The sequence below is a fragment of the Carassius auratus genome, unplaced genomic scaffold (assembly GCF_003368295.1).
Source record: "Carassius auratus strain Wakin unplaced genomic scaffold, ASM336829v1 scaf_tig00215810, whole genome shotgun sequence".
In the NCBI taxonomy this organism is placed as follows: domain Eukaryota; kingdom Metazoa; phylum Chordata; class Actinopteri; order Cypriniformes; family Cyprinidae; genus Carassius; species Carassius auratus.
This window is the reverse complement of record NW_020528252.1, coordinates 8,055-28,892: the sequence shown is the minus strand read 5'-3', so window position 1 is coordinate 28,892 and position 20,838 is coordinate 8,055. Positions and strand designations below refer to the sequence as shown.

At 36.4% G+C, this 20,838-nt stretch overlaps 1 protein-coding gene across 1 annotated transcript; it reads left to right on the top strand.

The window, feature by feature from the left end:
• Nucleotides 1–226: 226 nt before the first annotated feature.
• Nucleotides 227–20,572, top strand: LOC113095945 (lysine-specific demethylase phf2-like). Its single transcript, XM_026261306.1, has 17 exons — nucleotides 227–854; nucleotides 8,485–8,570; nucleotides 9,526–9,640; nucleotides 9,889–10,049; nucleotides 10,183–10,324; nucleotides 11,682–11,868; nucleotides 12,207–12,369; nucleotides 12,455–12,542; nucleotides 13,718–13,824; nucleotides 15,048–15,139; nucleotides 15,249–15,338; nucleotides 15,477–15,815; nucleotides 16,560–16,679; nucleotides 17,443–17,558; nucleotides 17,797–17,975; nucleotides 18,752–18,819; nucleotides 19,405–20,572. The coding sequence occupies exons 1-17, from the start codon at nucleotides 757–759 to the stop codon at nucleotides 19,603–19,605; spliced, it is 2,352 nt and encodes a 783-aa protein (XP_026117091.1). The 5' UTR covers nucleotides 227–756; the 3' UTR covers nucleotides 19,606–20,572.
• The last annotated feature ends 266 nt before the right edge of the window (nucleotides 20,573–20,838 follow it).

Below are 20,838 nucleotides of genomic sequence, written 5' to 3'. Positions count from 1 at the left end.
TGTAATGTTTGCCTATTTGCGATATTATTTAATATACACGTCTTTGCCATAAGTTATAAATGTATATATTTTCACAGATCCGCCTATGCGTGTGTATTAATTAACCTCAGATTTCTTCCTGTAATTACGTGTTCTTCTATTAAAAACTACATATAGTTTTACAACTGCAGCAGACTTAACTAATCATCTTACTTGCTTTTAGTTTGCGCAATGCCGTATATCTAGCTACAGATTATAATGAGCCCCTTGTCGAAATTTAAACTAACCCTCTGTTCTTTTAATCCTCTCACTTCTATAACTGCGCGAGACCTTATTAACGTGTCATAGACTCTGCTGCAGCTGCTTCTACGGTTCGCTGGAGATCCCTGGCGGTGGCTTTTCGTCTTTCTGTCGTCCCGGGAAACCCTGAGAAGCAGCCGCAGCCTTTAATGAACTCCATTCATCTGGACCAGCAGGACCGAGGCGATTTTTTCCCCCGTCTTGCAGACTGACGTAACAATATTACAATGAAAGGATGCATTTTCTTGGGCTTTATGAAAGTCTCGGCGCTCGTATAGTCACCAGGGGGCATGCACACGTCAATGCAGCGCGGGAAACATTTTAACATCGTAAGATTGTAACGTCGGGTCGGAGGAACGTTCGAATGGACGCAGGAGCAGCTCCGCGGCTCTTCATATCGCTGTAGTTTGTGTCACGGGAGGTTCCTGCTGCCCCCATCCATCCATCTCTCCGGCTGTTGTTGTGAATTGATCTAACATGGCGACTGCACCCGTCTATTGCATCTGCAGATTACCTTACGACGTAACCCAGTTTATGATCGAATGCGACGCCTGCAAAGACTGGTTTCACGGAAGGTAACCGCTATATTTCGTTCAACTATTTATGTGTGGATTTGGGTGGAAGCGTTTTGCTCGCGTGCGCACATTTCGTGTTGCACTGAAGAGCGAGGGCCGCTTGAAGAAGAAGGCGGAGTTATTTTTAGCCTGATCGGTTGACACATATTTGTGAACGCTACAAAAAGATTTGCTTAATCGTAAAGCCATTTCGATGTATTTTCCACGACGTGGACTCGATCTGCGTGCATCGCACGCTTTGGTTGCGTCTCCAGACGGGACGCTGTCGTAATAGTGAGCCGTGGGTGTCTGCGAACACGAACGGATTTCTTTTACACATTTTATCTTCCTTTATGCGCCGTAGGCCTATTCGTCGAGATCTGCTCCTAGATCACTGCTTTGAAATGTGTAAAAAGTGTCCATTTCCTTTCTGGTCTCTGTTGGAGGAAAAATAGGATGCATATGACGAGCCAGACATTGCAGATTCAGAGCTGCTCTGCACATTTTAACATGTATGTCATCTAGCCTTTATCATACACTGTATTCATCATGACCAAAAGCAGTAAATTCATATTTATTCGCAGCGTAGGTGCTGTGAAGCATCACTGACAGCAGCATGCAGTCGGAGCCAACGAGTTTAGCTCGATCCAATAACGGGAGTCGATCTGTAACTTAGTCTTTTATTTTGCGATTTCATCTCAGTTCCCCCCGATGATGGTTTGTTTTCAAACGGAGAGCGGAACTTGCCCCGAGAACAGGTTTAAAATGCTGTTTCTTCAGTGTAAACAAAGAACAAGAGTTCCAGTTCACTGACTGAAACATTTACGCGCGTTTAATTTTAACCCTTTAATGAGCCGAGTGATTGTTACAGTTCCAACGTTCCAGGCAAAAATAGAACTACATGACGCGTATTTGAACGATCTAAAAGAGTGACTGTTTAACACTCACAACGTGTTGTAAACAGTCCTTCAACGACAACGAGAGCAGATTCTGAGTATGCGGTTAGCTGCATTTCAGATGTGTAAAAACCGGTTTAAATATACACTTATGTGTTTGTTTCTGTTGGAGGGACTGAGCTTTACCGCCCTTGGTGATTTTAAACCTCTTTGACCTCTATTTAGACGGTGGGTCGACTGATTTTTGAGCTCAGATATTACTAAATATGGCTCAAAACTTAAAAAAAAGCTACGTTTATGACAGCAGTCTTAAAGCAAAAATAGTACTTTTAGGATTTTAGTTGGTCTGTTACTTTGACATTGCGATGTTGAAGTCATGTTTATGAAAGTGGTTATTTTTTTATTAATTTAGTATAATATCTGCCAGTGGCATTAGTTTGGTTCTGCTTCTACTTGCTAGCTTTAATACACTGACAATAATCACACAGCTTCAAAATAAATGTTATCTTTAGCATTGGGTTGCTAACTGTGCTTTATAACAGTTTTCCTATGGAAAATATAGTGATGTGGTATAAGAATTAGCTTTGTGTTGCATACATCTTGAATTTAAACTGGTCACACTTATACTAAGAACATGGAAACAAAAAATACATAGTATTAAGTTTTGACTGCCGCACTGAATCACGAAGTTTCACTTGCAGTATTCATAGATATACCCACACTGGTGTTTCTCAGTAATTGATATTTTTATCTAAGCAGATTTTCATGGAACTAGAAAAAGGAATAAATAGTGGACATACATTTTTCTTGTTTGCTCTATGCTTAGTTTCATTGGCTTAATGGGTGTATGACTGTATTTCAGTTCATGGGTTTAAATGATCTTGAGTAAACTTACTTGTGTTATTAAACTTACTTACAAGCCATAAATATATCTTATTCTTTTCATGAGTCCAAATGGTTTGTAAGAATACTTATCGCAAATTACTGGAAAGCTACAAAGATTTAAAATACATAAATACGTATAGGTCAAAAAGTGTGGGAACCATGGAAGGTTACATGTTCAAGGGTGTGTGAACTCGGTAACCTCAGTTTTTACCTCACTTACACCTCTTTAGCAGCCATGGGAAACATTTAGCTAAGCCTACAGCTTAACTGCAAGGGTATTCTTAAGTCATTTTAGAAAGAACTTTTAGAAACAACTTTTTTTTTACTTTTCTGATGACATATGCGCATCACCACCGAAGATATTTAGTGGTTCCACTTCCAGACTATTATTACAACTTCCTGTCATTGGATGAATTAATCATATAACAGTTCTTGTATTTATATATGTTTCATAAATGTTTAATAATTTCCAAAAGGTTCTTTTATGATCAGCATATATTTCCATCAAGACTAAACATGTTGATATAATGATTTGTGCAACCCTGCTGGCTGGCAAACAGAAATTAAGACTTTTTTTTTTTTTTAACACTGCTGTCTGAAACACACCTCTTAACCACATGCTGGTGTTTGTGGTTGTGGGCGTGTGCTCGCGACTCTTCAGGTGGTAGTGAATCATTCCCTTCTTTCACAGGGCAGATTGCCAGCTACAAGAGCTGCATCAGATCCTAAATAAGATTTGTCACAATAATAGCTAGTCTGTGACAGATCAGCTTTGGCATATTGTGCAAGTTTATTAAATACCTTATAATAACACACTGATTGCACCTGCCTTGAGGATGACTTTACATGGAGAATCATTTATAGCTGCCATTATCATGGTATATTCCTTAAAGGGATAGTTCACCCAAAAATGAAAATTTGATGTTTATCTGCTTACCCCCAGGATATCCAAGATGTAGGTGACTTTGTTTCTTCAGTAGAACACAAACTTAGATTTTTAACTCAAGCTGTTGCAGTCTGTCAGTCTTATAACGGATGTGGATGTGAATCACGGCTAAAACATACAATAATAAAAAATAAATGATATATTGATGTGTAAAGACACAAAACGATTGGTCTGTGCAAGAAACTGAACAGTATTTATATTGTTTAGACTATTAGAACTCTCCTAAACGGGTTCTCAAGCAGGTGCATGAGGCGTTGTCGTAGTCTTGCTTTACCACAACCTATCTCTCAAATAGACCATCAATGGTCCACTTGAGAGATAGGTGGGGATAATGCACTTATAAGTCTGTGATCCGCCATAAAGCAAGAAGAAGAATCCTCCTCACGCCTGCTTGAGAACAGGCTCAGGAGGATGCGCTTAAGAGAGTTCAAACAGTTTGCACATTGTGTGAATCAGAGGTAAAAAAAAAAATATAATATATATATACCTGTAAATTCTGTTCAGTTTCTTGCACAGACCAATCGTTTTGTGTCTTACACATCTAGGTATCGTCACGAGCCGCATGGTTTAATTTGGTTTTGTTTGTCTAGGTTTTTTTTATTTTTTATTATTGTATGTTTTAGCCATGATTTCCATAATATTGAGGGTTTTTTTTCTTTGTATGTGCCTTGTATGTTTATCTGAATCTGTCTTGACAGTGTCTGATCACATTGTCTTAGACTCAGAGTGAAAATCCAGTCGCATGTTCTTCCAGGGATGGCCTTCTGTATTTTTTATTGCGATAAATGGTCTGCCATGTTTTGTTTTTTTTTGTTTTTTTTTCAGTGAAATTTTCTTGATCTACATTTGTCTTTGTGAGTTACACAAGGAATTTTTAAAGACTAGTTGTAACCTTTTTACATTCTTGTCATTTGGGCAGAAAATAGAGTGCAGTGACTGCATTGAGGTACTTAAGGTATATCGTTGCTGCTTTAAAGAAGATGCTTTTTTAGATGCAACTATTTCTGGAAAGAGGTTTTGAAACTTTCTCCTAGGACTGTCAGCACTTAACATACGAAATGGCTTGTAAATAAACAAACATCATCATCATCATGCACTCTAAAAATGTATAACCAATTTAATATATTTTCAAAATATTACCTTTTAATGTATTTTGTTTCATTTTAAATATTATTTTAATTTTCACATTTAATTATTTTATTTCATCACTTCCAATATCATGCATGCAAAACACTGAAACTACTATCAAAAACATGTTACATATGTAAATGTGATATATATATACACATATACAGTACATATATATAAATATATACAGTATATATATATAAAAACACAAAAGTAGAATCTTCATGCTGTTTTCTAAATACTATAGCTAGGGATGTAACAATTAAACGCGAGTCAGTCAAACATTTATTCATTGTGACAATTCAAATTTGTTGAGATGCAAAATAAAACGCGAAACAAATGGAGTAGGAGTTTATTTGAATATATCTCGGAGGGGAATCTTTAGAAAAATGTATGTGGTATTTTCTATTCATCTTGCCTCTGAACAATACATATTAAAGCAGCATTCATAAATCCCAGGGCTGCTTTGTTTACAGCCATAACCCTAGAAACACTATCATTGCTGCTCATCAGCGCCACCTGCTGTCAGAGAGTGACTTGCCGTCTCATTGTGGAGCTCTCTGCTGTTTTGTTCAGATATGTTTTCTATAGTATCACAGAAATAAAGTCTAAACGTTCTGTTTTTGTTTCAAATTTAGAAAGTATACAATCTAGATTAAAAACTACTCATGCTGCATCTGTGTTTGGATCATGATTAAAGGTCCTATGACATGAAAATTTCACTTTCTGAGTTTTTTTTTACATTAATATGAGTTCCCCTAGCCTGAATCAGTGTAAATTTAGATTTTTCTATCTTTCTCTGCCTTTGAGAAAATGGAAGCTCAAACGGGCTGATCTTGTATCTCCTCGTTGTGACGTTGTAATGAGAATTGTTACCTCCCCTTTCTCTGCTTTGCCCGCCCAAATATTTACATATAATTCAGTCGCAATGTCAGCACAGGCGTTTCAAACAGACTTTTATGATATGGATTCGACAGCACCGCCGCAAACAGTGAGTAACAGTGTTCATTAATGCCTGATCTGTGATCAGTGATTTCTGATGTGTAGCTAATCATTCAAGTTCACACAGACTTTCTTTCTAAATCGTTTAATACTGTTTATGCATCAGTGAATCAAGCCAGTGACTAAACGATCAACTTCACGTTGTTTCTCTTAGTAGCATGAAACAAATCTGTTATTTAAATTGTGATTTAACTACAGAGAGCGATCAAAGAACGCTCGCTTTTTTCCGGAGCTGTTACACATCGCGAGTATATCTGCACACTTGCCCAAACTGCCGTTACAATGAATGACGCTGTTATGCTGCACAACGTAGCTCTTACTGTATTCATGTGTTTGCTGTTAGCTGTGGTGAAAGCATTTTGTGAGAAAACGTGTTGCAATAATGACGAGATCACTGCATCCACGCGATAAACAGACTCTGTCTACTCAATGCTCATCACTGCAGCCTTTCATGTGATGGGGAAAAGATCGAAAAAATAATTATATAATCAACACTTCCACGATTCGTTAATCTCGACCAGTTGTAATAGTAAAATATATATATATATTTGAGAGGGGTTTCACATGTAATATGCATTTCGAATGCAAAGATGTCAGCCAATCACAACAGTTGTGGTTTACTCGGAGTCTCACAGCAGACACGCCCCTTCAAACAGAGCATTCAAGCCAGAGGGCTAATATCAGGATCTAAAAATGCTTTTTATTTCTAAATTTTAAATGTTAAAATCATACTAACAATATAAATACACCTAAGGAAACATTAAAAAGCATTTAAAGAAAAGGAAATAATCCATGTCATGGGACCTTTAAAATCCAGTGGCTGCCTCTAATTTTAAATCGAAAGTGCACAGACAAAGCCTTAGTGTGTATATAGATTTCTTTTATTTGTGTAACTTGTTTTATTTTGGGTTTGTTTTACAATTTCAATCTAATTTTGTTATATTTCAGTTTCACAAAGAAACGTGCAGCAATAGTAAAGCTACACCTTTCGTGAAATCAAAATCGTGAATCAAATCGTGAGTTGGGTGAATCGTTACATTACACATACGTACTACAATGTTTTTGAAAATTGAACACTGTGGTCAATAAATTATTGGTACTTGAAAATGCTTTAGAACATCTTTTGTGTTATGTATAATAAAAAAAATGACAATTGTTTTTGGTGAATAAATACATTTACAACATAAAAGTTTGGGTAAACTGCTCATTTTAACCGAAAAGGGAGTGGACTCTTAATGGCAGCATGCAGATACTCATGATAAGAATTAGCGGAGGAAAGAACATAGAAGAGTGTATTTCACAGCTAATCCTGATGCACGAGTGTGCGGTTTGACCCTTCACACCTACATGCATTCTTGGTTGTACTGAGGCTCAGTGAGACTTGGCTCCTTTCACTTTTGCTATGATTCAAGGGTGCTGGCACCACCCACCATCTGAGTGGACAGCATGTGTGATATATATACTGCACGTAGTAGTTTCATACCACACTGGAGGAGAGCCATAACGGACACTCCCAGTTCGCTGTATGCTCCTGACCCCTGAACAGCTCCTCCTAACGGCAGGAATGTGCTACAGATACATAAGGTTTATATTAGCATAGGAAGAACATTTGCACTGCAGATGGGGTGACAAACAAAAATGCATACAGTTCCTATAAAAAGTATTCAACTTCTTGGAGGTTTTTGATTTTTGGTTCATTTACAGCACTGAATACCAGTGGATTTAATGTTTTTTTATTTTTGCTGCTGATCAGCAGACGACTCGTAATGTCAGTGTAAAGCAGATTAAAAATGTTATCACTTTCCCACCCTTATGTCATTCCAAACTATACAACTTTTTTTCTTCGTCTGTGGAACACAAAATAAGATATTTTAAATAATGTTGGTATATTTATTTCAGTTCCTGTTGACTTCCAATATATTTTTGAACAATACATTGGAGTTAAATGGGAACCAAAACCTTTCAGTTCTTCACAATATATTCTTTTGTGTTACACAGATGAAAGAAAAACAAACAGGTTTGGAAGAACATGAGGGTGAGTAAATGAAGACAGACTTGTCATTGTTGGGTGGACTGTTCCTTTAATATGACACGCTGGTGCACTCGGTTGTGTTTGCGAGACGCAAATAGCTAAACGAAGATCACTTGTGTGAAGTCAAGGGCCACTAAGTGACCACTGACAACTCTGAAGGAGTTACAAGCTGAAGAGACTGTGGTACAACAACTGTTGCCTGGGTGCTTAAGCAGCTTTATGGGACAGTGGTGAAGAGAAAGCCACTGTTCAAAATGTCACATGACATCTTGGCTGTAGTTTTGCCAGAAGACATGTTTTAGACTGAAGCCAGCTGGAAGAAGGTTGATCTTGTTGGCCATCAGACTAACGCCATATTTGGCGTATAAGCGGAACACTGTGCATCATCAGAAATGCACCATCCCCACCGTGTAGGACTGGATTATGGACCTCCAAAACCTCAGGACATGTGGCCTGAGCCTGCCAAACAAAGCAGACCACTAGGGCGTCACTAAAGGGCAGCCATGGCCAGGAAAATAACAGTGGGAAGGTGTAAGAGAGACTTGTCCACACAAAGACGGTCTATAATATTTGGAGAAAGCCATCTGTTAACATTCCCATTCAGAATATGTCGTCAGATTCCCGGCTGATTTTGAATGGCTGTCAGTGCAGAATGAATCTAGGAGAACCAGATCTCGATAGCTGATAGTTGCCGTTTTGTTTTAATATTGCATGGATCTTCAGAAATAAATGCATACATATTCTGTGTTTGTTATGTTACAGCTGTGTGGGAGTGGATGAAGATGAAGCACCAGACATTGACATCTATCACTGTCCTAACTGTGAAAAGACCCACGGCAAATCCACCTGTAAGTATCTTTTCTTGATGCTGTGAATGAATTAGAGTTGTCATCTTTCAATGTATAAAGCACTTTATACTAACGTAGCTTCACATTAATAAACAGTAAATAAATTGAATAAGATAAAGTCAAATTCTACAGTAAAGATACTCTAATATGGCAATAGGGTCATTATTCATCTCAGTGTTGCTTCAGTTCAGTTCATCTGTAAAATCATCAATTATGAAATGTGTTCAGTTCAGCTATAAACAGCTCTATAGAGCACAATCATCTCACTATTCAGTTAGTTCAATGTTGATTCAATTCATGTCAACATGTATTAAAATATATTAATAATTTATTATTTTAGATAAAAGTTATGCATTAAATGCATATTATGCATAGTGCACATTAAGCAGCACAACTGTTTTCAAAACTGATAATAATAAAAGCTAATTTTGAGCACCAAATCAGCATATTATTTCTGAAGTAATGACATTACAAGAATAAATTACATTTAAAACTGTTTTATGTATTTTACTACAGGATTACTGTTTTACTGTATTTTAATTTACTTTCTTTGTGTGGGTACAATTTTATTTTAATTTCAACATTTTCAGTATATTTATGTGAAATCAAAAGAAGTGGATCTTTATTTGTATTATGAATCTAACCCTTTGATAAACAATAATAAAAGACAAGCTTTAGATAACTGATAATACTTTGCGACTAAAGTATTCTTGTCCTTAAGACGGTAAGACCTCCAACTGAATCCAGACGTATGAAAATAATTTACTTTAAAATTGGGTTACTAACCAAATCATTATGCTGATTTTTAGAATTCTTCTGTAGACACTCCTTTGCACAGTTTGCAAATGTTTTATTTTTGCTTTAAGTAACTGGTTTCAATGAAAGAGTAAAGTATATTGTGTTCACCGTGTCCAATTTTTATTTCGGTGCTTTCATGTGTTTAACATTTTAATAGTGAAAAAGAAAAAGAACTGGAATAAGCAAGACACGGGACAAAGCGGAGATGTCAGACCGGTTCAGAACGGCAGTCAAGTGTTCATAAAAGAGCTGCGCAGCAGGACATTCCCCAGGTATAGTACACCTGTATTCAGACCCTTTTGTGAAGATCTTCCCAGCCAAGCGTGAAGTATTTAAAGGGCCAGTGCTCCTGATAAAGTCCTTCAGTTCATTCAGTGTCCAGAAGATGGCGCCCCATGATCAGCTTTGCTCAGGCTCTGAACTTTTCCACCAGACATGTGAAAAAGATTCCAGTATGATGTCTAGGAGAGATTGTGTAGGTGACTAGGTAACATGCTGATGGTGTCTTTTTCCACTGCAGTTCAGAAGATGTGGTGGTCAAGCTGTCTGGAAGTCAGCTGACGTTGGACTACCTTGAGGAGAATGGGTTCAATGAGCCAATTCTCATCCAGAAGAAAGATGGACTGGGGATGGCTATACCTGCACCCACGTTCTACGTCAGCGACGTGGAAAACTATGTTGGTAAGTGGTTTAGGAGATAATAAAGCAAACATTCCTCTTTTTTGATGATTAGTATGGAAATATATCTTCCTCGAGAATGTATGTGAAATATGTTTGTGTTGTTCTAATCAGTTTCTACTTTTCTTGTTTAAAGGACCTGATGTTCTTGTGGATGTTGTTGATGTAACCAAACAGACACAAAGCAAAATGAAGTTAAAAGAGTTTGTTGATTTTTACTACAGCACAAACAGAAAGAAAGTATTAAATGTGATCAACCTAGAGTTTTCAGACACAAGGTAAGCAGGCCTGTACAAAGATCCATTGGGAAATCTGTATAAATACCAGTGACGTTTTTATTTTCTTTTGAAACCGCAGAAATTAATATGCACATGCACACATTTATTTATTTGAAAGGTAATTTATTAACATAAATTTCTAGCAAATTGAATGGCATTTAGTTTAGTAATTTTTCTCAATTATATAAACGTTACTTCAGTTTTATTCAAGTAATAATGAAAAACATTTCTTTTTTATATTTTACAGCAGCAGCAAGTAACAAAAAAAAAAATTATTTGAATAAAATACACACTCTGAATGTCAGCATAACAATGTCATTAATGTATTTTTATTAGTGTGTATTAGGGCTGTGCAATTAATTGGAATACAGTTTTGATTTCAATTGCGACTTCCACCGATTAAGAAAATACAATAATCGAGATAAAATGTTTATTGTGCCCCATTCTGCCCCTTTCCAGCAGTGCTCTTTCGCTCCTCCATAAAAGCAAAATGGGACGTGCTTGATTTGAATGTTTATTAGATTTATTAGTGCTTTTAAAAGCGTGTAAGAGATTTTGCACATCTGTTCATGCGCTCCGGCATGGAACAACACAGACAAGTAACGTGAATTATTAGATTAAGGTACGTGCCAAAATGGTCAAATACACGCAAAAATGTGTCAAAATGCGGCACTTGGTGATTATTCATGTAACATTTGTCAGTTATGTCTTAAGTCAAAGTAAACAGTTGAGAATGAAAATGCGTGCATAACAGTATATCACTAGAATTTGGCTTTTAAAGCATGCCTTCTGCCGTTTATGTGTTGAATATTAATCGCAACAAAATAGAAAAAGAAAAAATTTGTCACTTTTCTTGATTGAAGGACATTTGTAGCTTTGATAAGAATCAAAGAAGTTTAATTCTTAAAGACTATACTGTTTTATTTTACATTCGATTATTCAATTTCTGTAGTAGGCTGTTAGCTGAATACTTTAGACTTGCATAAAAAAAAAACTTTTCCTATTGTAATTTGACTTTTGCTTTTATTGTTATTACTGGCTGTTTATTTATTTTTCAATAAGTTTTGAGCACTTTTTGTTGTATAAATTACACTAGTATTCTGTTAATTCATTGTGGTATCTAAAATGTAGATGATCTTAGCAACCTTATTTACAGAAAATGTATATTTTTATATATATATTGCTATCTTTAAATTACATACTCATATGAAGTTTTGGTCATGTGACCCACTCATAATCGTGTTAAATAATCGTGATTATGGTTTTTACCATAATCTAGTAGCACTAATGTGTCATTTGAAACATACATTTATTGGAGTTAGGTAAAAGGAATAATTTACTATTCTTCCTTTTATAGAATGGCCAGTGTTGTTGAGAGTCCGCAGATAGTTCGGACGTTGTCCTGGGTGGAGAATTACTGGCCCGACGATGCATTGTTGGGGAAGCCTAAAGTGTCCAAATACTGTCTCATCTGTGTGAAAGACAGCTACACAGACTTCCACATTGAGTGTGGAGGTGCCTCTGTGTGGTATCACGTACTTAAGGTGACTCCTGCATCTTAAATCTCAAATTTGTATTCATTAATGTATTATATTTTTCATCTTAACTCTGACCATAGTTTTACTTAAAAGAAGTGTTGTATTTTTTTATTTTATTTTTTTTGTTTTAATGTACATAATTTATTTATTAATGGATTATTCAGTTATTAATATGGAGTGAAGTAAAAAAAAAAAAAATTTGTTGAGCAACACATTTATATTGCATTTAAAAATTACCTAATCATGTTAGTACAGAAGATGAAACACATTTTAAAAACATTTTATTACATGGTTCTCTGAAATACTTTATTTTGATGTGTGCATTTCATCTGTGTGTTGTAAAGGGAGAGAAAATCTTCTTTCTGATCAAGCCCACTTCTGCCAATCTTTCTCTGTACGAGCGCTGGAGGTCCTCCTCCAACCACAGCGAGATGTTTTTTGCTGATCAAGTGGACAAGTGTTACAAGTGCACACTGAAACAAGGGCAAACTCTTTTCATTCCATCAGGTGCGATATCAGGGTGCCGATAATTAGATTTGACATTTAAATGACTCTAAGATAACAACATTATCTTGTTTTTATTTAATGGCAGGTTGGATTAATGCAGTACTCACGCCTGTAGACTGCTTAGCCTTCTCTGGGCATTTTGTCCACAGTCTGAGCGTGGAGATGCAAATGAGGTCAGTGATCTGCCCTTTTTTCTGTAAAACAAGCTATGTATTTCTAAGATTTATAGGTTCCTGTTATGCATCAAAGTGAGACAAATGTTGCATTTGATGCAATGCTGGATTAGAAACATCTCACTTGGTTTCAGAACAGAACTGTAGTATATTAAAGGTTGATGATTTAACTATATGTATTAAGTATTAGAGGTGTAATGATTCACTCAACTTGCGATGCCATGTGATTCATGATACTGATTTCACGATGCAATTAAAAAAAAAAGATTTTTTAGAGAGGGTCTTGCTCTTTCCATTCAGTTAGAGCCAACCAATGGATTTTAATCCTGATCCAAACAAAGATGCTGCATACATACTGCATGAGCAGTTTTTAATCTAAATTAGATTGTATACTTTTGAAATTTGAAGCAAAAAGAGTATGTTCTGACTTTAACTTTGTGAAATTATGCTACATGAAACGTATGAATGAGAAAAAAACAGCAGATGGGCTGAATGAGAACACAGATTCACTCTCTGACAGCAGATGGCGCTTATGGAACAGCTGCAATATAGCATTAATATGCATTATATGGAGCCAGTGTGAAAAGAAAATATCATCTAAACTTTTCTACAGTTCCCCTCAGAGATGCATTCAAATAAACTCCTACCACCAACTGTATCTCAATTCATTTAAAATCTGATTGGAAGCGTCACATATTTTTCACATACATGTACCGGCTCACAATGCATTGTTACATCCCTATTAAGAGTGTGTGTGTGGCCTTTATAATCCCACATATGTATTTATGTGTATGTATATATATATATATATATATATATATATATATATATATATATATATATATATATATATATATATATATATATATATATATATATATATACACATATGTGGGATTATAAAGGCCTTAAGTTTCTGGCTATTGTCATTTTAAATGTTATTACATGCATTTGGCATAAAATGACAACCGGTGGGTGGTGATGCAATTGAACCACTCAAGCGTCAAACCTTCCCTCTTCAGTTCTTGGCAATTCCAAGCTCCTGTAGGAAAAGAAAGAGGGGAAGTCAAGAGTATATGCGTATGCCTTCTGAAGTGCTTTTCTCACATGTGTGAGACCAAGATTTCCTCTCAAGGCACACTTTTCAGTAATCTTCCCTTTGCTTCTCCATTCAGAGCATATGAGGTAGAAAAAAGACTCAAAGTTGCCAGCCTCACTCCATTTCCAAACTTCGAAACAGCATGTTGGTATGTGGGAAAATACTACCTGGAGCGGTTTAAAGGTGAGCGATTAATATAAATAAATAAATAAATAAATAAATATAAAAAACTGTATTTCTTATTTGGCTTTTTTGTAGGTCTTGTAATTTTACAAAAATCACAAGTAATAAAGAACAAAGTGTCAATTTCACTGCATGCATTTGCATTATTGCAGGCTTAAATCATTCATAGCAAAACTCCCATGTGTGACTCCTCTAAAATGGCTTCAAAGGCTTTTTTCAAAAATTGCCTTTCCATTCAGCACAGCACAAGATTTATCCGTAACTTTGGAACTGCATATAAAAAGATCTAATGTAAGGTAGATTCAAATGGCTTCCTTCTCCTCTGCTTTGTGCGTGATTCCTGGAAGGGGCCTGCTGAGCAGATGAGGAGGGTCTGGATAGCTGGCATATTATTGCAGTCATTAGATTGGTGCATCGCAGAGTTCACAGATGATTAGCTTCAAAAGGCAGAATCACTTGCTCCATTACAACCCAGTGTTTAAACTCCCCTCATCTGGCCTTGGACTGTGTGTTTATATTTCCACCATTTTACCCCTTCACTTTACTTAATTTTGCCAGATTGCTGTAGAGCACACATTACAAAAAGGACCACAGTGGGTCTCCAAGCTATCTGATGTTCAGATGGGGGAACTGGCTTTCAAGGTCATCTTTTCAAGGGTCCAACTCTCGTGTGTGACTTTACGTAGAGGGGAAAAAAGTCCTTGGCCCCTGGCCCACGCAGCAGGCCGACTGGGCCACTGCCAGCTCTATTGCTTCCCTTCTCATTTCACTGTTTCAGCTTTCACTTTATGTTCATGTTAATAATTTAAATACAGTTTGGAATATATTTCCTGTAGTGGCTGTGTATCCAGTCCAATGTAATCAGTCTTGAAGCCGCTGCTCCAAAAATGCGCATGACTGTTTTTAGGCCCCACTGGATTGAAGTAATCAGTTTGATATACGAATGGCCTTTGTTATTGAACAGGTTTGGTTGAAAATGTAGTGCATTTCTATTTCTGGTGTAATGTTTCCTTGCTTCTTTTAGTGAGTTTCATGCTCTGAGCGTTTCTGACAGGACGACCACAGTCTTAGGCATTGCTGCTAATGATTTATGGAAAGTTGGACCTTTCACCAATTTGCCCATTCAGAAAACAGCCCTTTTTTAGAGAGGGTCTTGTGTTATTAATACAGCACTAGATGAAAGTTTGGATCCAGATTGGAATAATTTCCTGAACATCTTGCAGGTTTACATAAAGCAAACAAGCAGCCACCACCTTACTTGGTACATGGTGCCAAAATTGTCAATGGAGCATTCAGATCATGGACTAAAAAACAGGTACATCTTGCTGCAAATTGTCATATTTTTGAATATTCTGTAGTTTTGCTTATTTATGATATATATGATTTAACTTAACTCTGACTCTTGCTTTTGTCTTTTTCCAAAGGCTCTTTTAGAACATGAGGATGAGCTTCCTGAAAACATGAAGCCAGCACAGCTCATCAAAGACCTTGCCAAAGAGATTCGGATTTCAGAGGTGAGACGAAGTCATTGGATACTTGTCTTTGCTCTCATTTATTCATATATGATCTTGATTTTTATACATAGAATGTTAAATCAGTTATTGTCAGGATCAGTTATGGCTGACAACTTCTCAACAATGTCTTTGACTCAGAATGCAACAAAAGCCATAAAGAATGAACCCAGCAATTCGAAGCCCCCGGCAGAGGAACCCCCATCTGCTCCGTCAGAACCAGAGGAACCCATGTCACCTGCCCACATCTCCACCCCCACAAGAGAAAAGCCAGCCAGGAAGAAAGCCACAAAGCCACCCAAACCACCCAAAATGCCTAAGGCACCCAAACCGCCGAAGGAACCCAAAATAAAAGAAGGTGGCAAAAAGAAAGCGAAGAAAGCTAAAGAAAGTATTTTACCTGAGAAAAAGCCCTCAAGTCTGGCAGCTCTTGAATCCCATGCAAAGGACATCCTGAACAAGATGGACCAGCCCAAAAAAGTAACGTTTTTTTTCAGCATCATGATAATCAATATATATTTATGTATTTGAAATGACTTAACTTTTTATTTTTTATTTTTTTTTACAAATAGAGAAATCATAGTTTCAACCAAACATCCAACAAAGTGTTTAATGCAATAAGTAAAATGCAGTAGAAATCGGATAACATTTTTTGAAAGATTTTTAAAAGATTTTTGAAAGAAGACTCTAATGTAAAGCTGCGTTATTTGATCTCAGTAAAACAGTCAAATCGTGAAATATTATTGCAATTTAAAATAACTTTTATATTTAACATTATATTTTGTATTTGACAGTTGTATATTTCTGTGATCCAGTAGTCATTACTCCAGTCTTCAAAGCCACATGAGCCTTCAGGAATCATTCTAATTTTAAGAAACAATTCTTATTATTATCAATTTTGAAAACCGCTTAATATTCCTGTGGAAGTGAACTGAATGAAACATTTTTTTTGGATTCTTTGATGAATAGAAAGTTCCAAAGCAAGCATTTATTTAAAACAGAAATATTCTGTGTGCAAATTCTTTAATGTTTGCAATGTTTTTATACTCACTGTAGCTTCCAGTAACAGTTTTGAGTCAGGAGAACATAAGCAATATATAATGATGCTGCACTAGCTAAATCATTATGAATATATTGTAAAATATATTCCTCTGCTCTAGAACTGTCATATGCACTTTTATCCATTTATAATATCCAACTTTTATTGTCACTCACATTACACAGCTGGTAAAGACTGGGATGAGTATTATGGAGAAGGAGACGAGTAAACCAAATGACGTTGATAAGTTCAAGATGATTCGAGAGCATAATAAGAACAAGACGGAGGCCAAATGGAAATATAAGGTACGTTTGTTAGATTTACAATGTAAAGAAAGCAGTGACTGTAATGAATAACTGTGGGTCGTTGTGTAATGCAAGCGTAATGATTTCCTTCACTGCAACATAGATTAGGGCTCGAGCGAAGCTTTGAAAGTCCATGCAAATGATATCAAAAGTTGAAAAGTAGCACAGAGGGCTTTGGAATCATCCAGAAGTGATTTACACGTTTCAGATCAAAGCAATCAGCAGAAATAACTCTGCGGCTCAGTCACTCTCTCTGTTCTGGGTTCATCAAATCAGCAGAACCCTTTACCCAGGCTCAGAGTTTACCTTATGCTTTAATGCTATGTCATATCCCCGACACGCCATCAAAGTATTTACATATGCCTTCATTTCTGCTATAAACATGAGTGTGTTGTGTCATTATTGTTGGATAACATGGGATGGCTTTTGTAGGAAAAGCTTAATTCTGGTGAACGGAAGGTATTACGGGGCTTTCGTTCAAGGGGAAAAATTCAATGCCAGACAGCCCAGGAATGTTTGTAGTTGCTCCAAGTCTCCTGATCCGAGTGCTCCTTTGCCACTTGCCAAACATTTGCAGATGGAGAGTAGTCTCTTCTAGATAGTCTTCGAGGTCATCATCCGCAATGGCTTCAGTCTTTGGCGTCTGATCACAGTGTGGATGTGGCTGACAGATAGAGGCTGACAGCAAAGACCTGTGAAATGTGTGAGATGGGAAGAGTTTCAGTGCAATGATTGTCGTTTGGCATTTCTTTCCATCTTTCAGAACAGCAAACCCGATTCTTTATTGAAAATGGAAGAAGAGCACAAGTTTGACAAAAGTCTACTCAGCCACAAAGACAATAAATTTGCATTTTCATTATCAAATAAGAAGTTGTTAGGGTAAGTGAACTTGTATTGAAGGTAACTCAGGCATGCATTATTAATTTAACCAGTCAATTTTCCTAAAAAAAAAAAATATTTTTTATGCATTTGTGTATAAACTAATAATTTGTAAATGCATTTATAAACATGTTAATTCAGGTGACAGCCCTAATTTTGAGCAATTCTGTGTCTTTGCACCTGATTGTCTCTTTTAACAATCAAAATAATGTTCTTTTCTTTCATCTGGCTTTCTCAGATCAAAGATGCTCAAGACCCAGACCAATTCGAGTGTTTTTGGCTCAATACAGAACATTAAGGAAGAAAAACCCAAGCCTGTGAGAGACGAGTATGAGTATGTCTCGGATGAAGGAGAGCTTAAGATCGACGAATTCCCAATCAGGAGGAAAAAGAACGCAGCCAAGAGAGACTTCTCCTGTAAGGTTTCATGATATGTGATCTGGGCCAGGGTGGATTTTCTGATTAAATAAAACATAATTTAAGAGCAAAAATGATTATAGACTATATAATCAGGCCCAGATGGAATCTGCAGACTTCTGTAGCATTGATTACACTGATTTTGGGCCGTCTACAGTTATGAGTGTTAAACAGAGTGGACAGTACTATGGTCCCATTGGTATTTGAAGTATAATAAAATCAGTCCGAATTTTTAATAAACAAACACACAAGGGGGGCAGGGAAAGGGTACAAAATTAAATCAGCAAATGACGTGTGAATTTAATAAAATTGTTCTGGTCATAAATGTTTCTTATGGCCATGAAACCGGTTTTCATTATTTTAATATTTTATTAACTATTTAATAGTTTTTAATTAATATTTTGTCCTAATAATCTTTTTCTTGCATTAGTAGCAAACAACTCAGGTCATTGTGGTACAGATATACAGACGCAAGGAATATTTAATGTGTCACCACATGTAGTAAAAATAAAATAAAATCCTAGTTTAAACTTGCAATAAAGTTACTGTCCATTGTACATTTTAATAACAGTTTTTGCTTGTATTTGGCAATGTTAATTTTGGTCCCTGGTCGATGCATATGTAGAACTTTTGGAGTGGCAGGCATTGAAATCTGCTACTGCTGATTCTATATGGGCCTGCCTAAAAGAGAAACACTGGTCTTTTAACTGATTAACAATAAATCTGAAATTTCATGCTATGTGAGAATAATCCTTAACATCTGATGTTATTTACAGTTTTATCAAACATCAAAGAGCCCATTCAGCCAGCCAAAAAGCCAAAGCTACAACAGTCGGACATGAAGGTGAGCATAAACTCTTATTTGGATGGCCTGGTCCAATGTTATTTAACAGAACATCTATAATATATCTCTTTAATCAGACAGTGGTAATAACATTAAAAGGCTGATTGACAGTAAACAGGAAGAAATTAGGACAAACTCAAAATCTCCAATCTTTATTTCATGAAGTAGCTGATTCATTCCTTCTGGATGCATTTAAAAGTTTGCAGCGCTGATGTTCTCGGCTTGCAATAATTCACCCATAATGTTCCAACTTAAACCAACATACGGCACAAATCAAAGAAAGCAAGCTGCAAGACAGAGCCAAATATCACCTCAAAACTGATGAAGGAAATAGCTGTGGACTGAATCAAATGAGAGTGAGAAAGTTAATCACGACAGAGGCCCGTAGGCGAACTATGTGAGGGGTTACAGGAGGTTACAGGATATACCAATAAAAAAACCACAAACCTATGCATTTAGGTCAGGGGATATTATAATGTATTTTGCTAAAGCAAAACATTTACCGGCTTCTTATGTATGCTTTGATGTTTTAAATTGTGCACTTTCTGTGAAATAGAGCGTATGTTTATACTACTGTTATTTTAGAGTCCAGATTCATCAGATGAGGAATCGCTCCATATAGACACAGAGGCCAAGACAGAGGTCAAAGGTCGTAACTCCAAGGTCTCTAAGAATAAAGGGGGCAGTTCAGCTGGGATTCTGGATCTCCTACAGGCCAGCAAACAAGTGGGCGGCATTGACTACAGCAACAACAGGTACACACGACTGTTTGCCATATGCGTATGAAAAGCTAGGCTTAGCCTAGTTTGTTAATAAGGATTAATAGGAAATTGTATTGTTATTTTAGTTTTGCTTTAGTATTTTTAGCAGCAGAACTTTAAAGAGTGCAACATCTGTGAAATTTAGCATGATATACTTTGGTATGCTGTGACAGTCGGCATCGTAAAAAGTTTCCAAGAAATTTCATCCCTCTAGAGCAGCACTTAAAATTACATTTTATAATATAATACAAACCTTCTGTTTTTTTTTTTTTTATAGATTTATGCAATAAAATGTTTCAAATATTTAGCCCATATATTTGTTGACTTGAATATCTGTCAATTTTGCATTCAAGCTTATGTTTTTAAAATGTTTTAAATGCAATACACATGTAGACAGACATTGCTGGCCCTTGCACTGCATCTAACTGTTTGTTTCAAGTTTAAACAGTTTAAAAATACATGGCTTTAGACCTTGCATTCGGTTCCACATTGTTATACTCCATCTAGCACAAGAATGTGTCTTGTGTGAAAAATCTTGACTAGTTTCTGATGTACATGACCTTGAAGTAGTGGTCATGTAACAAGGGTTCCTAAAGCGACTTGTTGTTTAGAAAATCCATCGACTGGTCGGTTTTGCACATCCTTAGTTCGTACATTTTCATGATTCATGGGGTATGTTTGTACATCACACACGCTAATGTGATGGAGTATGTAGTATGGATATGTTTTGTCTTTGGCAGAGGCCCATAGGGAACACTGAATTTATGATGAAGCCTGTTCTTGACCCTTAAAGAACTGAAACACATCATATTTCTAGCTTAATTCTTAGTTCTTAAACTTCACAATGTAAACACATCGAGCACAGGCATTTCTTCATCTGTCGAACAATGGCAAAAGTAATAGATTGCACCGTTCTTTATAAGCGGTTTACATGTGCTGGCATTATTTGTTTAATCCCTCTGCACTATTAATTTGTCAAATACAGCAAAAGCTTCAGGCCATTCCTCTTCATTTTACTGTTTGCTGTTTTGGGCACATTTTTGATGGTCTATTTCCACTGCGCTGAAAGCTGCAAATCAGCTCAAACACAAAATGAGAACGAAAACATGGCTAAAATATGTTAATTTCTCAAATTATTTTTTCTGCTTTTAAACCTGACATACGACTGCAGGATTGTGGGGAGGAAATGCCTCCAGTCAGTTGCAACCACATTAAACAAGCTTTTGACTCATTGTTCCACCTCACTGGTTAATCACTT

Coding starts and splice junctions, on each gene's coding strand:
- LOC113095945 (XM_026261306.1), top strand. CDS start 757: ATGGCGACTGCACCCGTCTATTGCATCTGCAGATTACCTTACGACGTA. Junction 10,325..11,681: donor CTAGAGTTTTCAGACACAAG/GTAAGCAGGCCT, acceptor TTCCTTTTATAG/AATGGCCAGTGTTGTTGAGA. Junction 13,825..15,047: donor CTACCTGGAGCGGTTTAAAG/GTGAGCGATTAA, acceptor AACATCTTGCAG/GTTTACATAAAGCAAACAAG.